This window comes from Maylandia zebra, linkage group LG9 (assembly GCF_041146795.1).
Source record: "Maylandia zebra isolate NMK-2024a linkage group LG9, Mzebra_GT3a, whole genome shotgun sequence".
Taxonomy (NCBI): domain Eukaryota; kingdom Metazoa; phylum Chordata; class Actinopteri; order Cichliformes; family Cichlidae; genus Maylandia; species Maylandia zebra.
The window spans coordinates 28,914,641-28,928,064 of NC_135175.1; the positions used below are offsets into that span (position 1 = coordinate 28,914,641).

Below are 13,424 nucleotides of genomic sequence, written 5' to 3' on the forward strand. Positions count from 1 at the left end.
TGAATAGCTGCTCACTGTAGTGACCACTATGCGTGAAAGGGTTAAAGCGCCAAGCGATGACAGCGAAGAATATCATACCAACCATGGACGCTGCATTTTTGTGGAGTACATCTGTAACAGGAGCCTACCATGTCAGCCCTGTCTCTTGGGGAAAAACAAGGATTGTAAGCCTTTAAGAGGTTATTGATTAATTAATTAGAAGTTTTTAAAAAATGGATATTTGATAGCAGATCATTCATAATTTCCAATCAGCTGGTTATCTGTCTAAGATGATCAATGCAACTGAAAATGCTGACTTCAGCCAACCTTAATGCTGTCATCTGACTTCTTTTAGAATAGCAAGGTTATGGCTGTCTACATTTAAAATTGTGCTACAAGTTTGAAGCTAAATCTAGCAAAAGCAGGAAGTAAACATCAACTTGAAACACTGGAAACGCTCCTTTTTTCCCCAGAATCCAGCAACAGCCCTCAAAAAGCTTTTTTTTTTTCAAATCTGCAGCAAGAATGAAAATAAAGGGAACAGTCATGCATTCTTGGAAAGCAGTAGGCTTCCCTAATGGATCCAAATCAACAAGCCAATTATCTGTGGTGTAATTATCTCCGACAGGCAACACGCAAAGACTTGGCCTGTCATTGACTGGCTGCTGGATTCGCCCTTGTAAGAAATTGCTTTTCAAAAATTCCTCTTTTGTTCGCCTGCATTGGTTTTCAAGGAAGATAGGGGAAGTCAATAAGTTTATACCACTGCTAATTTAAACTGAGGTCCAAGGCTTGAGGATGTTGTCATTCTAACCTTGCCATTTTTGTTACAGATTAGTAAGTAGCGCATTCAACTAAGGCTGGCAGCTAAAAAGCGAAATAACCAGCATATTACACTGGTTTACGTCAACCTCTGCTTCAAGGTTTGATGGCTGTGTGTTCAGAGAGACTCTTCTGCATTGGTTGCAATAAGTGATGTAAAGATGTCATTCAGATATGCCCAGTTTGAACTTTAAGCAGGGCATTTTGAGTATTTTTTTTTTTTTTTGAGGTAGCAGCCAAAAAGGGTGTAGTTTGTGTGTGTGAGCACCTGTGTGTACACCTGTGAGCATGGACGAGCTTGTATTTAAAAGGTTCCTTCATGTAACCATCTGCTAGAGGGTGTGGGGAGCCATAGGCATGAAGTACGTATGGAGGAGATCCAGGCTCCAGACATCCAGAGACCCTCAGAGTGCCCGTGAGCTCCGCCTGCAGCCAGAGTCAGCATTTTCAGTGCCAGAGTGACCAAGCCCAGGCCGAGAGGCCGAGGGCACCTCACCCCCGAAGGGGCCCAAGCGAGCCCCAGGCTCCAGACCCCGACAAGCAGCCACCAGGAGGGAGCCGGTGCAGACACCAAGAACCACCAATGCACCGATGTCTGAGGGCGTCTGCCACTGGCAGGGGGAGTGGTGGTGGGGAGATACCTTGTATTTCACTGCTATAGCACAACAGCTCATATGTTCAGCTATGTTCAGCTTACATGTGTTAAAATATTTTCACACTCTCCGCATCTATTCGCATGAATTTGCAGCATTAATTTTTATGATCAAGTTAGATTTTTCCAGTTTTTCTCATGTGAATAATAATATCCGACTAATCAGACCACTGCATTTGGCAACAAGAGTGCTTGTAGCTTAAAACACGCACCGGTACTGAATAGGCAATGATATGGAAATAGTAAAATAATACTGTTTTACATCAACACATGGCTAAATGCTGTTCCAGGTCAGTCAGCTCTCTGAAATTATTTCTCCGCTGCCAACTTTGCCAAAGAGCTCAGTCTGCTCCCCTGACATCCTGAAATATGTACCAAAGCTGTCGTGATAAAACTTCAACTCCTGGATCAAACCTGCTGCTGTTCCCCCCCCTACCCAAACAGACTTTGTGAAAAAGACGAAATAGCCTAACATGATTAGCTCTAACAGCTGGCTAAAGAATTCAAAAGTTAGAGCTCAATAAAAATCAATATTTGTGCTTATTACCTTATTACTTTCGACATTAGAACCATCTTGTGAACGATGCCGTATCTTGTAGATGGGCTCATCAATCAAAAAAGACATTTCATCAACTCATAGAGGTGATGTTAGGTTTATTAGCTGCCAACAATATTATAGCTGGCAGTATGTGCAGTTACTCCTATTTAGACAATAACCTTGTTATTAGTCTCCTATATGTTATCTGGTACTACCTAAAGGACTAAATTGACAACCTAAACCTATGAGTGAAATTCAGTTAGTTGTTTTTTTGTTGTTTTTCCACCATGAATTACCTGGCAGAACCTACCCATGTGAACAGTGAAAGGCCGTCTTTGTGAGCTCATAAACACACATGCGCACTGTTGCAAATCCGCACACAAACACACACACTTAATAACCATCCCCCCGCCTCCCTTTGACTGGCCTTAAGAAGTGTTCTGTTGCTGGTTAATGAAGAGGAGGGAGGTGGCGAGGCAGGTGCTGCTGCAGGGGAACAGTGGGCCACTTGTGGTTCCTTTGAGGGACTCTCCACACTCGTCCATCTCTCTCTGCCCCCCTCCTGCACATTCACTTTGTCTCATGCTGTTTCAGCCCTACCACCATCACAGACAAGTGTGATTCCTTGCCTCCTTGCCTGTCATTTCTCCCACTCTTAATCATTTCTTTTCTCTTATCCTTCTCCTTTCCTTACACTGGATGAAGATAAAAATAAATAAAAATAAATAAAAATTCTAAATCCAACAAGAGTGTATTTCCTGGACAAATAGATATGTCACATCCTAAGATGTGGAACCCAACATCAACTCAACTCCTGTTTAAATTACATCGTTTATCTAACCAGCCAAATTTTTGTACCTACTGAAGCTTGGCTGGTTGCTGGGATTAGTCACAGAAAGAAATCAGCTTTTAACATGTTTGCGAGTCATTGTTTTTGTCCTTGAAATACACAAAGATTCAGTACAGAACAAGTATTCAACAAAGCACATTGTCAAACAGGATTCTTTTAGTAAAAGAATTCTTTTAGGATTCTTTTTTCCTCTTTGAATTGAATTTTGCACCATCAATATGAACAACACCTGCACTGCAGATGAGTCTCCCACCACAATGACAATTCTCTCAAGGGTAATGGGCTCTGAAAGAGGCAATGAACTATTAAGAAGTGATCAAACTCCCATTTAGGACATCAGTACAACTCATTTTTCTGTGCTTCGTCTCACCACAGACGGCTAGCTCTGCAAAAACAAAACCTATAGAAACCTCAGATTCCAACTCAGTTTGAAGTCTTCTTCTCTACTCTGATAGACACATTAAAATCAATACTGCACTGATTTAGACTGCTTTCCAGATTTTAATGAACGCTAAACGCTGTGTGCCATTTATTTGGGAATCATCTTTTATTTAACTTACATCCATCAATGAAAGGTGCAGAAGCATGACAGTAACTTTTCACCCACTGTTATCGCCACCTGGTGGCCGTAAAAAATACAAAATAAAAAAATTTAAATGCTGGTTTTAAGCACCTCCATGTTGACTTAGACCATAAGCAGCATCCAGTTTTTTGCAGATTCTGTGAAATCTTGATTAGTCGGTACTAACACACTCAAAGTGTGCCTGTAAAATATCTCCCACATCATTACTTCAGCAGAATCAGCCTGAATCTGCAGACCTTAGTTGCAATTATATGCTGGTTGAGTTCCTGTCTTATTCCAGTAATTAAATTCAACTTTATGACTCAGTTAAGGTCAGTGTTCATGACGCCACCATAATTATGAGACTGGGCGAAAAAAAGGCATGTTTGGCACAGTTCCAAGACAAAATCCACTGCTGAACAAAAGGGTTATATAAAGTTTCCCAGTTTTGCCAGAAAACATTGGGAAAACACTCTGTGGACTGCTAAGACAAAAGTTGAACTTTTTGGAAGGTGTGTGTCCGATTACATGTGGTGTAAAAGTAACGCAGCGTTTCACACCAACCATAAAATATGGTGATTGTATTGTGTTGACCTGGGGCTGTTTTGCTGCCTCAGGAGCTGGAAGGCTTGCTGTGTTAAGAACCATAAATTCTGCTGCCTACCAAAACATCCTGAAGGAGAATGTCCCAGCCATCTATTCATGACCTCAAGCTGAAGCACACTTGGGTTCGGAGTGGAAATCAAGAAAATCAAAAGAAAGACTTCGGAGTGGCCTAGTTAAAGTCCTGACCTGAATCTGATTGAGATGCTGTGGCATGACCGAAAACCCTCCAGGGTGGCTGAATTACAACAATTCTGCAAAGATGAGTGGGCCAAAATTCCTCCACAGTGATGTAAAAAATTCATTCAAACCTATCACAAAGGCTTGATTGCAGTTGTTGCTTTTAAGGCTGGATGCTAGAAACTTGATGACAAGAAGATATAGAAAAAAAAAAAAAGATGAATTTGAAGAAAAAACCCGGGGGGCAAAGACAACCACAGAGAAAAGACAAGGGAACTGAGAAAGAAAGAAAAACCAACTAAAACTAAACCCTCAAACACCAATGTGTCCATTAGTAAATAGATGTCATAACAGATCTTTTTTTTCCACTCACTCTGTGGCTGGCCAAGAGAAGAGCTCTGAGAAAAACATGAAATAAACATAAGATGTGAAATGCCCCCCCCCCACAAAAAAAGCCTTGTAACCTTAATGATCATCCAAATTGTTAAGTAAGAAATGTAATGGGTTTTTAGAACCTTTTTAGGAGTACATTTCTACCTAATTTTTAAAAAAAACTACATCAGTATAATGTTGTTAGATACTGCTAAAAAGCTCAAGATTAAAGAATACATTAATACATTATAAACCATCAGCCATTTGTGATGTACAGTTTAGATCCTTCAAAGCACCATTAACCAACGCAAAACCTGCCTCTGTTGCGTCTTCACAAGGTGAGGTGAGGTTCATCTCAATGTGAGTTTGACATAAAGGAAAAATAAGTGTTTCAACACTGCCCAGAACAACGGTAGGAGCTCACACACACACACAGCAGCCATGAATCAAATGCCCTCTCATCTCAAGCGACCAGGCACAATCTATTTCTCATTCTCTTCTTATTGTTGACACACTGTCATTGCTGGGTCTCGCTGCCTAGCAACAAAATCTGGGCAGGCATTTTTCCAATCTTCTGTCAGGGAGAAGCTCCGCCCCTCACCGTCCCCGGAGGAATGATTGAAAGGTCACTTCACTCCTCGCCTCGTCTCAGAGCAAAGATTGTCTTTTCTGAAAACTATCAAGAGGGTGTGTGTGTGTGTGTGTGTGTGTGTGTGCGCGCGCGTGCGTTTGTGAGAGAGAGTCCGGGGGAGGACACTTGAGTGTTGGTGCAAAACATTCGGTGATGAGTGGGCAGAGCAGCAGCTCCACAGACCTGGTGATCGAAGTTGTAAAGGGGGAGGTTACGTTGCAAGATCAATAAGCCGACACTTACCTCATCGCACGCTGAATGTTACCCTATCGGATTGCTCCATTGTTATTCTTCAATAGGTCAAAGGCCCTGTGGAGCGCTATCAAAGGAAAAGTGTTTCATTTTATTTATTTATTTTTTTACAAACTGGGTCATTGTATTGTATTTTTGGTCATCTTTTGTATTCATTAGGGCACATTTTATGCACCCTATCCATGCTGAAATGCTGGAACAAGCTACTGAAGAACATCATAGAAAAGTATTGTGGGCAAATATAGGTTAGCTTTTGCTTTATGTTCAAATAACTTAGACTTGTGGATTTTCATTAGCCCAGAAATTGCATTTTATTAAACAGACATGGATAGCCAAAGCCAGCAAAGCCTTGTGTTGTGAGCATTTGTAGAACTGCTTTGTAAAATTATAATTTTTCATTTCAGGGTCTCAAATACTGGACTTCTGACAGATCCTGATGGCATAGTTGAATGTTACTTGCATCTAAATGGACCAGCACATTTAAAGTGTCTGTTTTTTAAATCAGCTACCAAAGTGTCTAGTGCTCTTCACAGACCACTAGACATTAACCATAGACCGTCAAAGGTCAGTGATAGTCTGCCAAATCAAGTGACAATGGAGAAAACAAAACATCCAATGGTGAAATGAAATGGGCAAGCTCCAGGTTGATGTGACTACTAATGTGAATAAGGGATATTGCAGGGAGACGTAAGACAAGATGGCAATTACATTAGAGGGTTACCTATGCAGCCGGAGCCTGGAATGTTTGCTAGGAACCAAAGCGATGTGGGTTGAGCTAATTGCTTCCTGTGTTTATGCTGCTTTAGTGCTGATTAGCTGTGGCGGCTCGCCCATCTGCATAAGAAGCCAGAGGAAGTGTAGCAGTTGAGGGGCAGCATTGGCCTTTTGTTTTACAAAAAACTCTTTTTCAAGATTTGTTTATTCATTTTTAATTGAGATGAGAGTCACCAGCAGTCTTGATTTCATAATCTGATGGTGCTCTACATAGCTGGCTTAAAGCCTTCTCCCCCTCTTCGTTTGTTTTTGCCCGGGCATGGTTCTCTGTGATTTTTTTTTTTTTTACCCCCATCTATTTAAGTCAGCATTTTTGCACGATTAAAAACAACAACAACAACAACAATCTTTTAACATTGTGGACTATTAAATATTGTCTTTCTTTAAGCCATGGACTTGATCTCTCACTTAGGGCGGAAGCAGTTCCATGTCCAAATCGTAGACAAGCCCATAATGTGTTTTGTTCTGCAAATCCATAGCTCAATGCAACCCACGCCCATCAGATTCAGACCCGTCTCACCTCCTCCCCACCTCAACCTGGCCATATAGAGAAAGGGTTTAAGTCTCCCCCTGATGGTCTTTATCAGTGTCTACACTCTTGGGGGTCCTGTCCTACTTCCTATCATTGTTGGACTCTGCTTTTCTATGTAAGAGAGTCTAAATGCCAGATATTGTGTCTCATGTCACTAGCCAGGGCAGTACTGGACAATGAGAGGGAAGTCCCTCTTAAAGAATTTTGCAGTAGAAGGTTGGAGGGGTGTTAGTACTGTAGATTATAATGTTGACAGCCTGGAGATGGGGGGGTTGTGTTTTGTGAATCATTTTTACTGGCTTTTTGGGTCCTAAAAACTACTTAGATTTAGGAAAATATAGAAATTTGGGTTAAAATATGACACAACACTGACAGTGCATGCTGAAAAACTGTGCATTGAGAGTGTGTTTCAATATGATCCGAAGTATCCATGTGAGACAATTTGGGAGTGGCAGACCATAGCAAAGCCTGGTGCTTCATGGCACAAACGTCAAAGGACACCTTGTACATGTCTTTGAAACGGAGTTTGACACCCTGAGAAATGAACAGGCTGGCACAGAAAGCAAAGGCAAATTGATCCCTGCACAGATTATCAGTGCGCTCAAAGGAAAATGAGTTTATCCTCGTTTTGCGACATTTCAAGCACATGCTTGATGATTCCTATAAGTTACAAATAATGGACAAATTGTTAATTATGTTAGTTTTCAGATGTGCACGACTTGAAAATTATATTTCTGTCATTTATTTGCAGCTACCCGCTTTGTGGTACTCAGGCATCAGGCACCCAAGTGTGTGTGGATTTCTGTTGTGTTGTGTGTAAGTATTCATTGATTCTCAATTTAAAGCAATGGCTGAACAATTTGAAACAATGACTGTCAGTTGCTTTCAGTCAAGCGATTAGTGAGTAGTATAGAATTTGATCAACACATCATCAACAAACTGCAGTGTGAAGACAAACCCTTTCCAGCCCGACAAATGTCAGCGTACAAAACACCCCCCACAACAACACATTCTTCAAGACTGGATAAATGTGTTACTTAAGAATTGTTAAAGAAGACAAAATATTTGTCATATTCTACCCACATCAGCTGGACCATTAAAACCACTGACAGGTGAAATGGATACCACACTGATGGAAAACCTTGGGTTTTGGCAATTATCCTGCATGACAAGCCCCATAATTGCCAGACAATGCACCCTGCCACACTACAAAAACTGCTCAGGAACGACAAAGAGCCCAAAGGCTTGAACCAGCTCCTAAACTCCCCAGCAACAACAACTGGAACAAACCAGATCCACAGACACTCCACGCTGAAACTCACAAGGCCGAGTGGATACATGTTCCTAATGCCAGAGGACACTCCAAGAGGTTCTGGTGGCAGAAGTAATAACTGCATAAGTTATAACAAGAAATATCATTGCAATTGTTGTGAAAGGAACAGAAAAATACATTTCAATTAAAAGTGTTCAACAGGAAGTTGTACCAAGACCCCAATTACATGTTCTCAGAAGAAGAGTGAAATTACATTTTTATTACAAAAAGGAGGAGGGAAAAAAAAAGTGTGAAAGCTATGAGGTGGAAATTAAAACAAATTGACATACATATTTCATTCTGATGAATTTGACAGAGCCCATTAACTGCACTGCAGTGGTGTTTTTTTTGTTTTTTTTTACTGAGGTGAATGTAGCTGAGGGTTGTGATGAAAAGAGAATGAAAATGGGAGCATGAAGGGGGAGGCGGAGAGCTACATTTATGGAGTTGAATGAATTTAGTCCCATCTCTATGTGAGGAGACGTGACTACATTGCGAAATAAATGGTCTCTTGTTCACAGCAGATTGATAATCTATGGGTCTCTCCTTGAACTGTAAGCATGGACTGTAACTTCAAGAAGCTTCGATCCAGATGTTTTCGAGCAAGACCATTACATCAGACCAATCAATGCTGACCAAAATCTTTTGAACTGTGTGTTTGCACAGTTGCCCGATACAAATCACTAAAAATCAAATGCGAAAGTAGAGAGTTTAGTTCAGTTTAAACTCTAAAAAAAAAAAAAAAAAAAAAAGTGGTTTTGAGAGAGTTCAAGCTGAAAAACTTGTCTGAAATTATTTTAACTTTGTTAATTTAGACTTAAAACTTGACTTGGACTTAATATTTTGAAACACACAGCTATTAGAAACATTAACAACTTGCATTTCTTCCTGCATTTTACTTCAGACGTGGTTCGGACTTGAGTTTAACACTTAAAGCAACGCTAAAGATTACTTGAATTTGTCTTCAGTTGTTCAAGATTAACTCAGACTTGTGCTTTAAAGCTGTAAAACTGCTTTTTCTCAGTTATCACTATTCATTTTCTCTAGGAAAATATAATTAAAAGCCCATGCCCCTGGTTTAATACTCATACGCCACACAACAAGGTTGAATTTCAAAGACTGAACATGCAATTGTAGATGAACTTCAAACATGATATAAAGCCAGCATCCATAGTGTTAAAAACTTCCATTCGAGCCACTTTCATCTGGTTTTTCCTTCCATCTAAAAAGCCACTCCTGTGGTCTGATCAATACCGTTTCAAATTTTTATCAGACAGAGAACAAAACAGACACAGCTATACGCAACCTTCAAAGCTAAGTCCCCTGGATGCATAATGGAAAAAAAAAAAACAAAAACCTAACAAGCCCATCTCTCATTAACATTCCCCCACAGTCACCTTCAACAATGCATCTGCCTTTCTGCGAGTGGCAGCACTCAGTGGGGAGATGGATTTCTCTGTTCTCGTGTTGGAATATTTTAATGTGTCATCAAAGTGGCAGCTCATTCCTGGCACAGCGAAACACTAAGCCAGAGCCAAACACTGGAACAAGAAGTCTGTCTGAGGGATAATATTAGCATACAGCCTCTGTGGTTTGATACGAGAACGAATTCAGACAAGACTTTATTGACTCTGAGGCAGCCTGAATGGCGCAGTGATTGTAGACCTTTGTGCCACTGGCATGAAACAAGAGATTGCAGTATAGGCTGTGGAGGCATGTAGCGTCTGCATGAGTGTGTGTGTTTGAGGGTAGTTTCTTTTCTCCGACTCAAGCAAAGCACCGTGAAAGGTCTTTTACAATTTTCTTTAAATCTTCCTTGGCTTTTCAGGCCTGAAGAGCAACCAAATACAACAACCTCTCTCTCACATTTCAACCTGTTCATGGAAACTGGAAATCAGGTGCAGTCAAAGGTTGACAGTTTGACAGGAGCAAAAGCAAAAGCAGCAGTGTGAAGCGCTTCTTTAATGTAAAGTTAGCTGTTGGAACAGTATCATTTACACTGTACCAAAATTCTCAAAACAGACAGCCACAATATTCTGCCATGGTCTTGCTGCAGCATGACACCACAGACAGTAAACAGATGGACCTAGGCCTCGCAATGCTGGCTTTATTAAAAAACAATCTTTGAACTTTTGGGTGGAGAATTTCACTCACCAAAATCGAAGCATAAAGGTTTTAGATGGCTTGTTCACCAGCTCATATTATTTCCCAGCTCGTTCCATTAAAATACTTCAAAGTTAGCAAGGGCACAAACGCTCACTGGTTAGCAGTCAGGTGAGGCCTGATGGACACTGATCAGTTACAGCTGCATCTGCTATTAATGCCTAGTTGAAGCATGCTAATCCGGTGAAAGCTGTAATGTTCTAGGAGGAAATGGAGCTGATAATGTTAAGATTTTCTTTGGGAGTGACCAGGATGAACAAGATTAGAAATGAGAACATCAGAGGTCCAGCTCAAATTGAAAAAGAATGAGTGGCCTGGTTGAGATGGTTGGGACATGTGCAGAGGAAGACCTCAGAGAAGATTCGTGGTTGTAGTGAAGGAGGACATGCAGACAGTTGGTCTGACAGAAAAAGACAGGATGAGATGGAGGCAGATGATCCACTGTTCTGACCCCTAAAGGAGGCAAATGATTGAAGACATGTTGAATCAACTTGAGAGAAAATGGAATAAAAGGCAGCCAACATCTAAAGAAGAGCTTTGAATGTCTTTCAAAACGTATGGAGAACTATTCCTTAAGACTACTTAAGAAAATCACAAGAAAACATGTCAAAGACAGTTCAGGCTGTGTTGAATAATAAAGGTGGTCACACCAGATACTGAGTTTCAAGTTTTTTTTTAATTGTGCAAACTCTGTTTAAGTATTATATTCTGTCTCTCTACATATGCTTGCACATTTTAATAAATCACAGCAGCTATTCCCCATCTTCCTACCAAAATACAAAGCAACGATGTGTAGTTTGTAAATACAGAAAACAATTAATAGATGGATGCAGAAAGATGGAAATAGCCTAAAGATGTTGTTTTAGAAATGTAGAAATAAATTCAGTATCTGATTCAGTGCATTAACTAGGAGAGCCAACATGTAGATTGTAGATATCTAAAGATTTATGTGCCATAGCGTGTTCATATAAGAGCTGTCTGTAACCATATAACCACCATCAAACTGTAAAATAAATAAAATAAGATTTATATATGGAAAAGACTCTGACCGCCTTTTCTAGCACGGGGAATAATGATGAAGTCAGTGAAGCGGTTTCTTTAGTGCTGCAGTGGTACTCAGTCTAAGGTCCACAGCATTCAGGATGAAACCATCTCTTGTGTGGTTAAGAGCGTCCACACGCAGCTCTTCACACTCTAGTTCCTCTGAACCACTGTTAGAAAGACAGCTCTTGTACTTTGCTGCACTTTGCCGTCCACAGCCTGTGTGAGTCATTTCCTCTTTAGAGGGTCTGAGCACTTCAGCCGCGGTTCAAAAAACTGCAGCGAGAAGAGAGGCTCCGGCTAAAGCCACAGCACTGGGATCAGTATTTTTAACCACCACAGAGCGGGGAAAACAAACTCCCCACATTAACGCCGCTTGGCTGTTAAACTGAGGATTCAAATCCTGACATCCTCGTTCCTGCTAGTAATTAGGCGTGCGTGTCATTTTATGCTCTCGGTTACTTGGAAAGTGGGGTCACTTTTCACAGAGCCAGACCGTCAGTCACCACCACATGAACTCCTGCCTCCGGCTTTACACCTGTTGTCTGCTGGGAGACAGAAAAAGTGTGAGCAGTGTTAGCAGGCCCGGCCCTGCACCCTGATGGGGATATCTGATCCAGGGGTGGCCAACAGCTGAAAAGTGCTGTCAGCACTGTGACGCCAATCACCCCTTTAGATCTCGCTTGCCCATGATGTGCTATGACTGTAGAGGAATTTGGCAGAAAACAAAATGTGTGAGGAAACTGTAAATTTGAAACTTCTGAGAATGCAACGTGAGAAGATGAATTACTCAACCCTCTGTAAAAAACAAAACAAACATGGTCACCTTGCACATGGTTTACTCCCTTAAATACTAAATTACTCCTGAAAAAGCAGCTGCAGACTCATGCACATAAGTCACCATGGGGCGGTGGTTGTGGTGGGTGGGGGGTGTGCAGTGAATTTAATGGAGGAAAAAAATCAAGATATGAGCTACAGTTGCAGCTATTCACCCCCTGATGACACTGGTGATATATTTCAGAGCTGATGAGAAAAGCAACTTTATTTCAAGTCTCACCACAAAAAGGCAAGAAGAAAAAAAATGCTTGCTGTAGTAATGAGGAGAAATGTTGCAGGGTTAACGCCCACCTTGCAGATTGTGCACTGGGCCAGTTGTCTCACTGTTGAATGATTTCAATTCTGCAACTGAGTAATCTGTGACTGAATAATGCTGGCAGCGCTCCAGCGCAGCTAAATTGAAAAACTTGGGAGTAATTTGGCCCGTGATGAGAAAGAGATATCTACACTGCTGAGTTTCTACGCTGGATTTGTGTTGTTTTATTCATGCTCGAACGCTGATAAAGAGCCAACTGTAAATAAAGGAAGGGGCGCTGAGTCGACTGAAGCTGTTGCAGACAGTTTTCGTTTCTGCACCAGCGAGATGTATTCTTATTTGTTTGGTGAGATTTGAAGGTGATATTTCCCCTTCTTTGCCTTCTTGCTAAAGGTTAGATGAGAAGATTAAATATGTAGCTGAGGTATCAGCTTAGCATGAAAACAGGAAACAGCTAGATATGCTCTGCGCAAAGGTAACTAGAGACCATGCTGCAGAGTGATCCCACCATAGACGATATAAAACAACGACATAGCCACTGTGTTATCACCAGTGTTGGTCAAGTCACTTGAAAAAAGTAATCAGTAACTAATTACTGATTACTTCCCCCAAAAAGTTTAAAAACATGATTTACAACCTTAATAGCAATAGATCTTTCAGCCCAATTCTACTTTTTCTGCATAATCCATCATATAAAATGTAATCAAATGGAAAAAGGTTTTTTCGCTGTAAAAAGAAGTTTTCTTCCCACGCAGTGAACAGCGAACGCTAATGTTTTTGTCACTTTTTACGGAATCAACCTCAAAGTAAGGTCAGTACTTCCACGCTTTAAACGCTGCACGCTCATACTCTCTCCCGCACTCGATATATGATCCATTGATCTGCACACAGCTGTTGCCACGAACGTCGCACTCGCTCACGTCACTGTCATGAGACACTCTCGCAAAAAATCACAGTTTTAGTAACGCAGTAACGCAGTGTGCTTACGGGAAAGTAACAGTAATCTAATTACCTTTTTTGCAATAGTAATCCCTTGCTTTACTTGTTACTTGAAAAAAGTAATCGGAT

The 13,424-nt window shown here is 41.0% G+C and overlaps 1 protein-coding gene across 1 annotated transcript in view; it reads right to left on the reverse strand.

The window, feature by feature from the left end:
- LOC101478962 (collagen alpha-1(XV) chain) overlaps positions 1–10,344 on the reverse strand; it is a 122,671-nt gene extending 112,327 nt beyond the window's left edge. Inside the window, exon 1 of the mRNA XM_076888308.1 lies at positions 10,214–10,344. Coding sequence (XP_076744423.1) covers positions 10,214–10,227 — 14 coding nt within the window. The 5' untranslated portion in view covers positions 10,228–10,344. The remainder of the gene's footprint in view (positions 1–10,213) is intronic.
- Between the last annotated feature and the right edge of the window lie 3,080 nt (positions 10,345–13,424).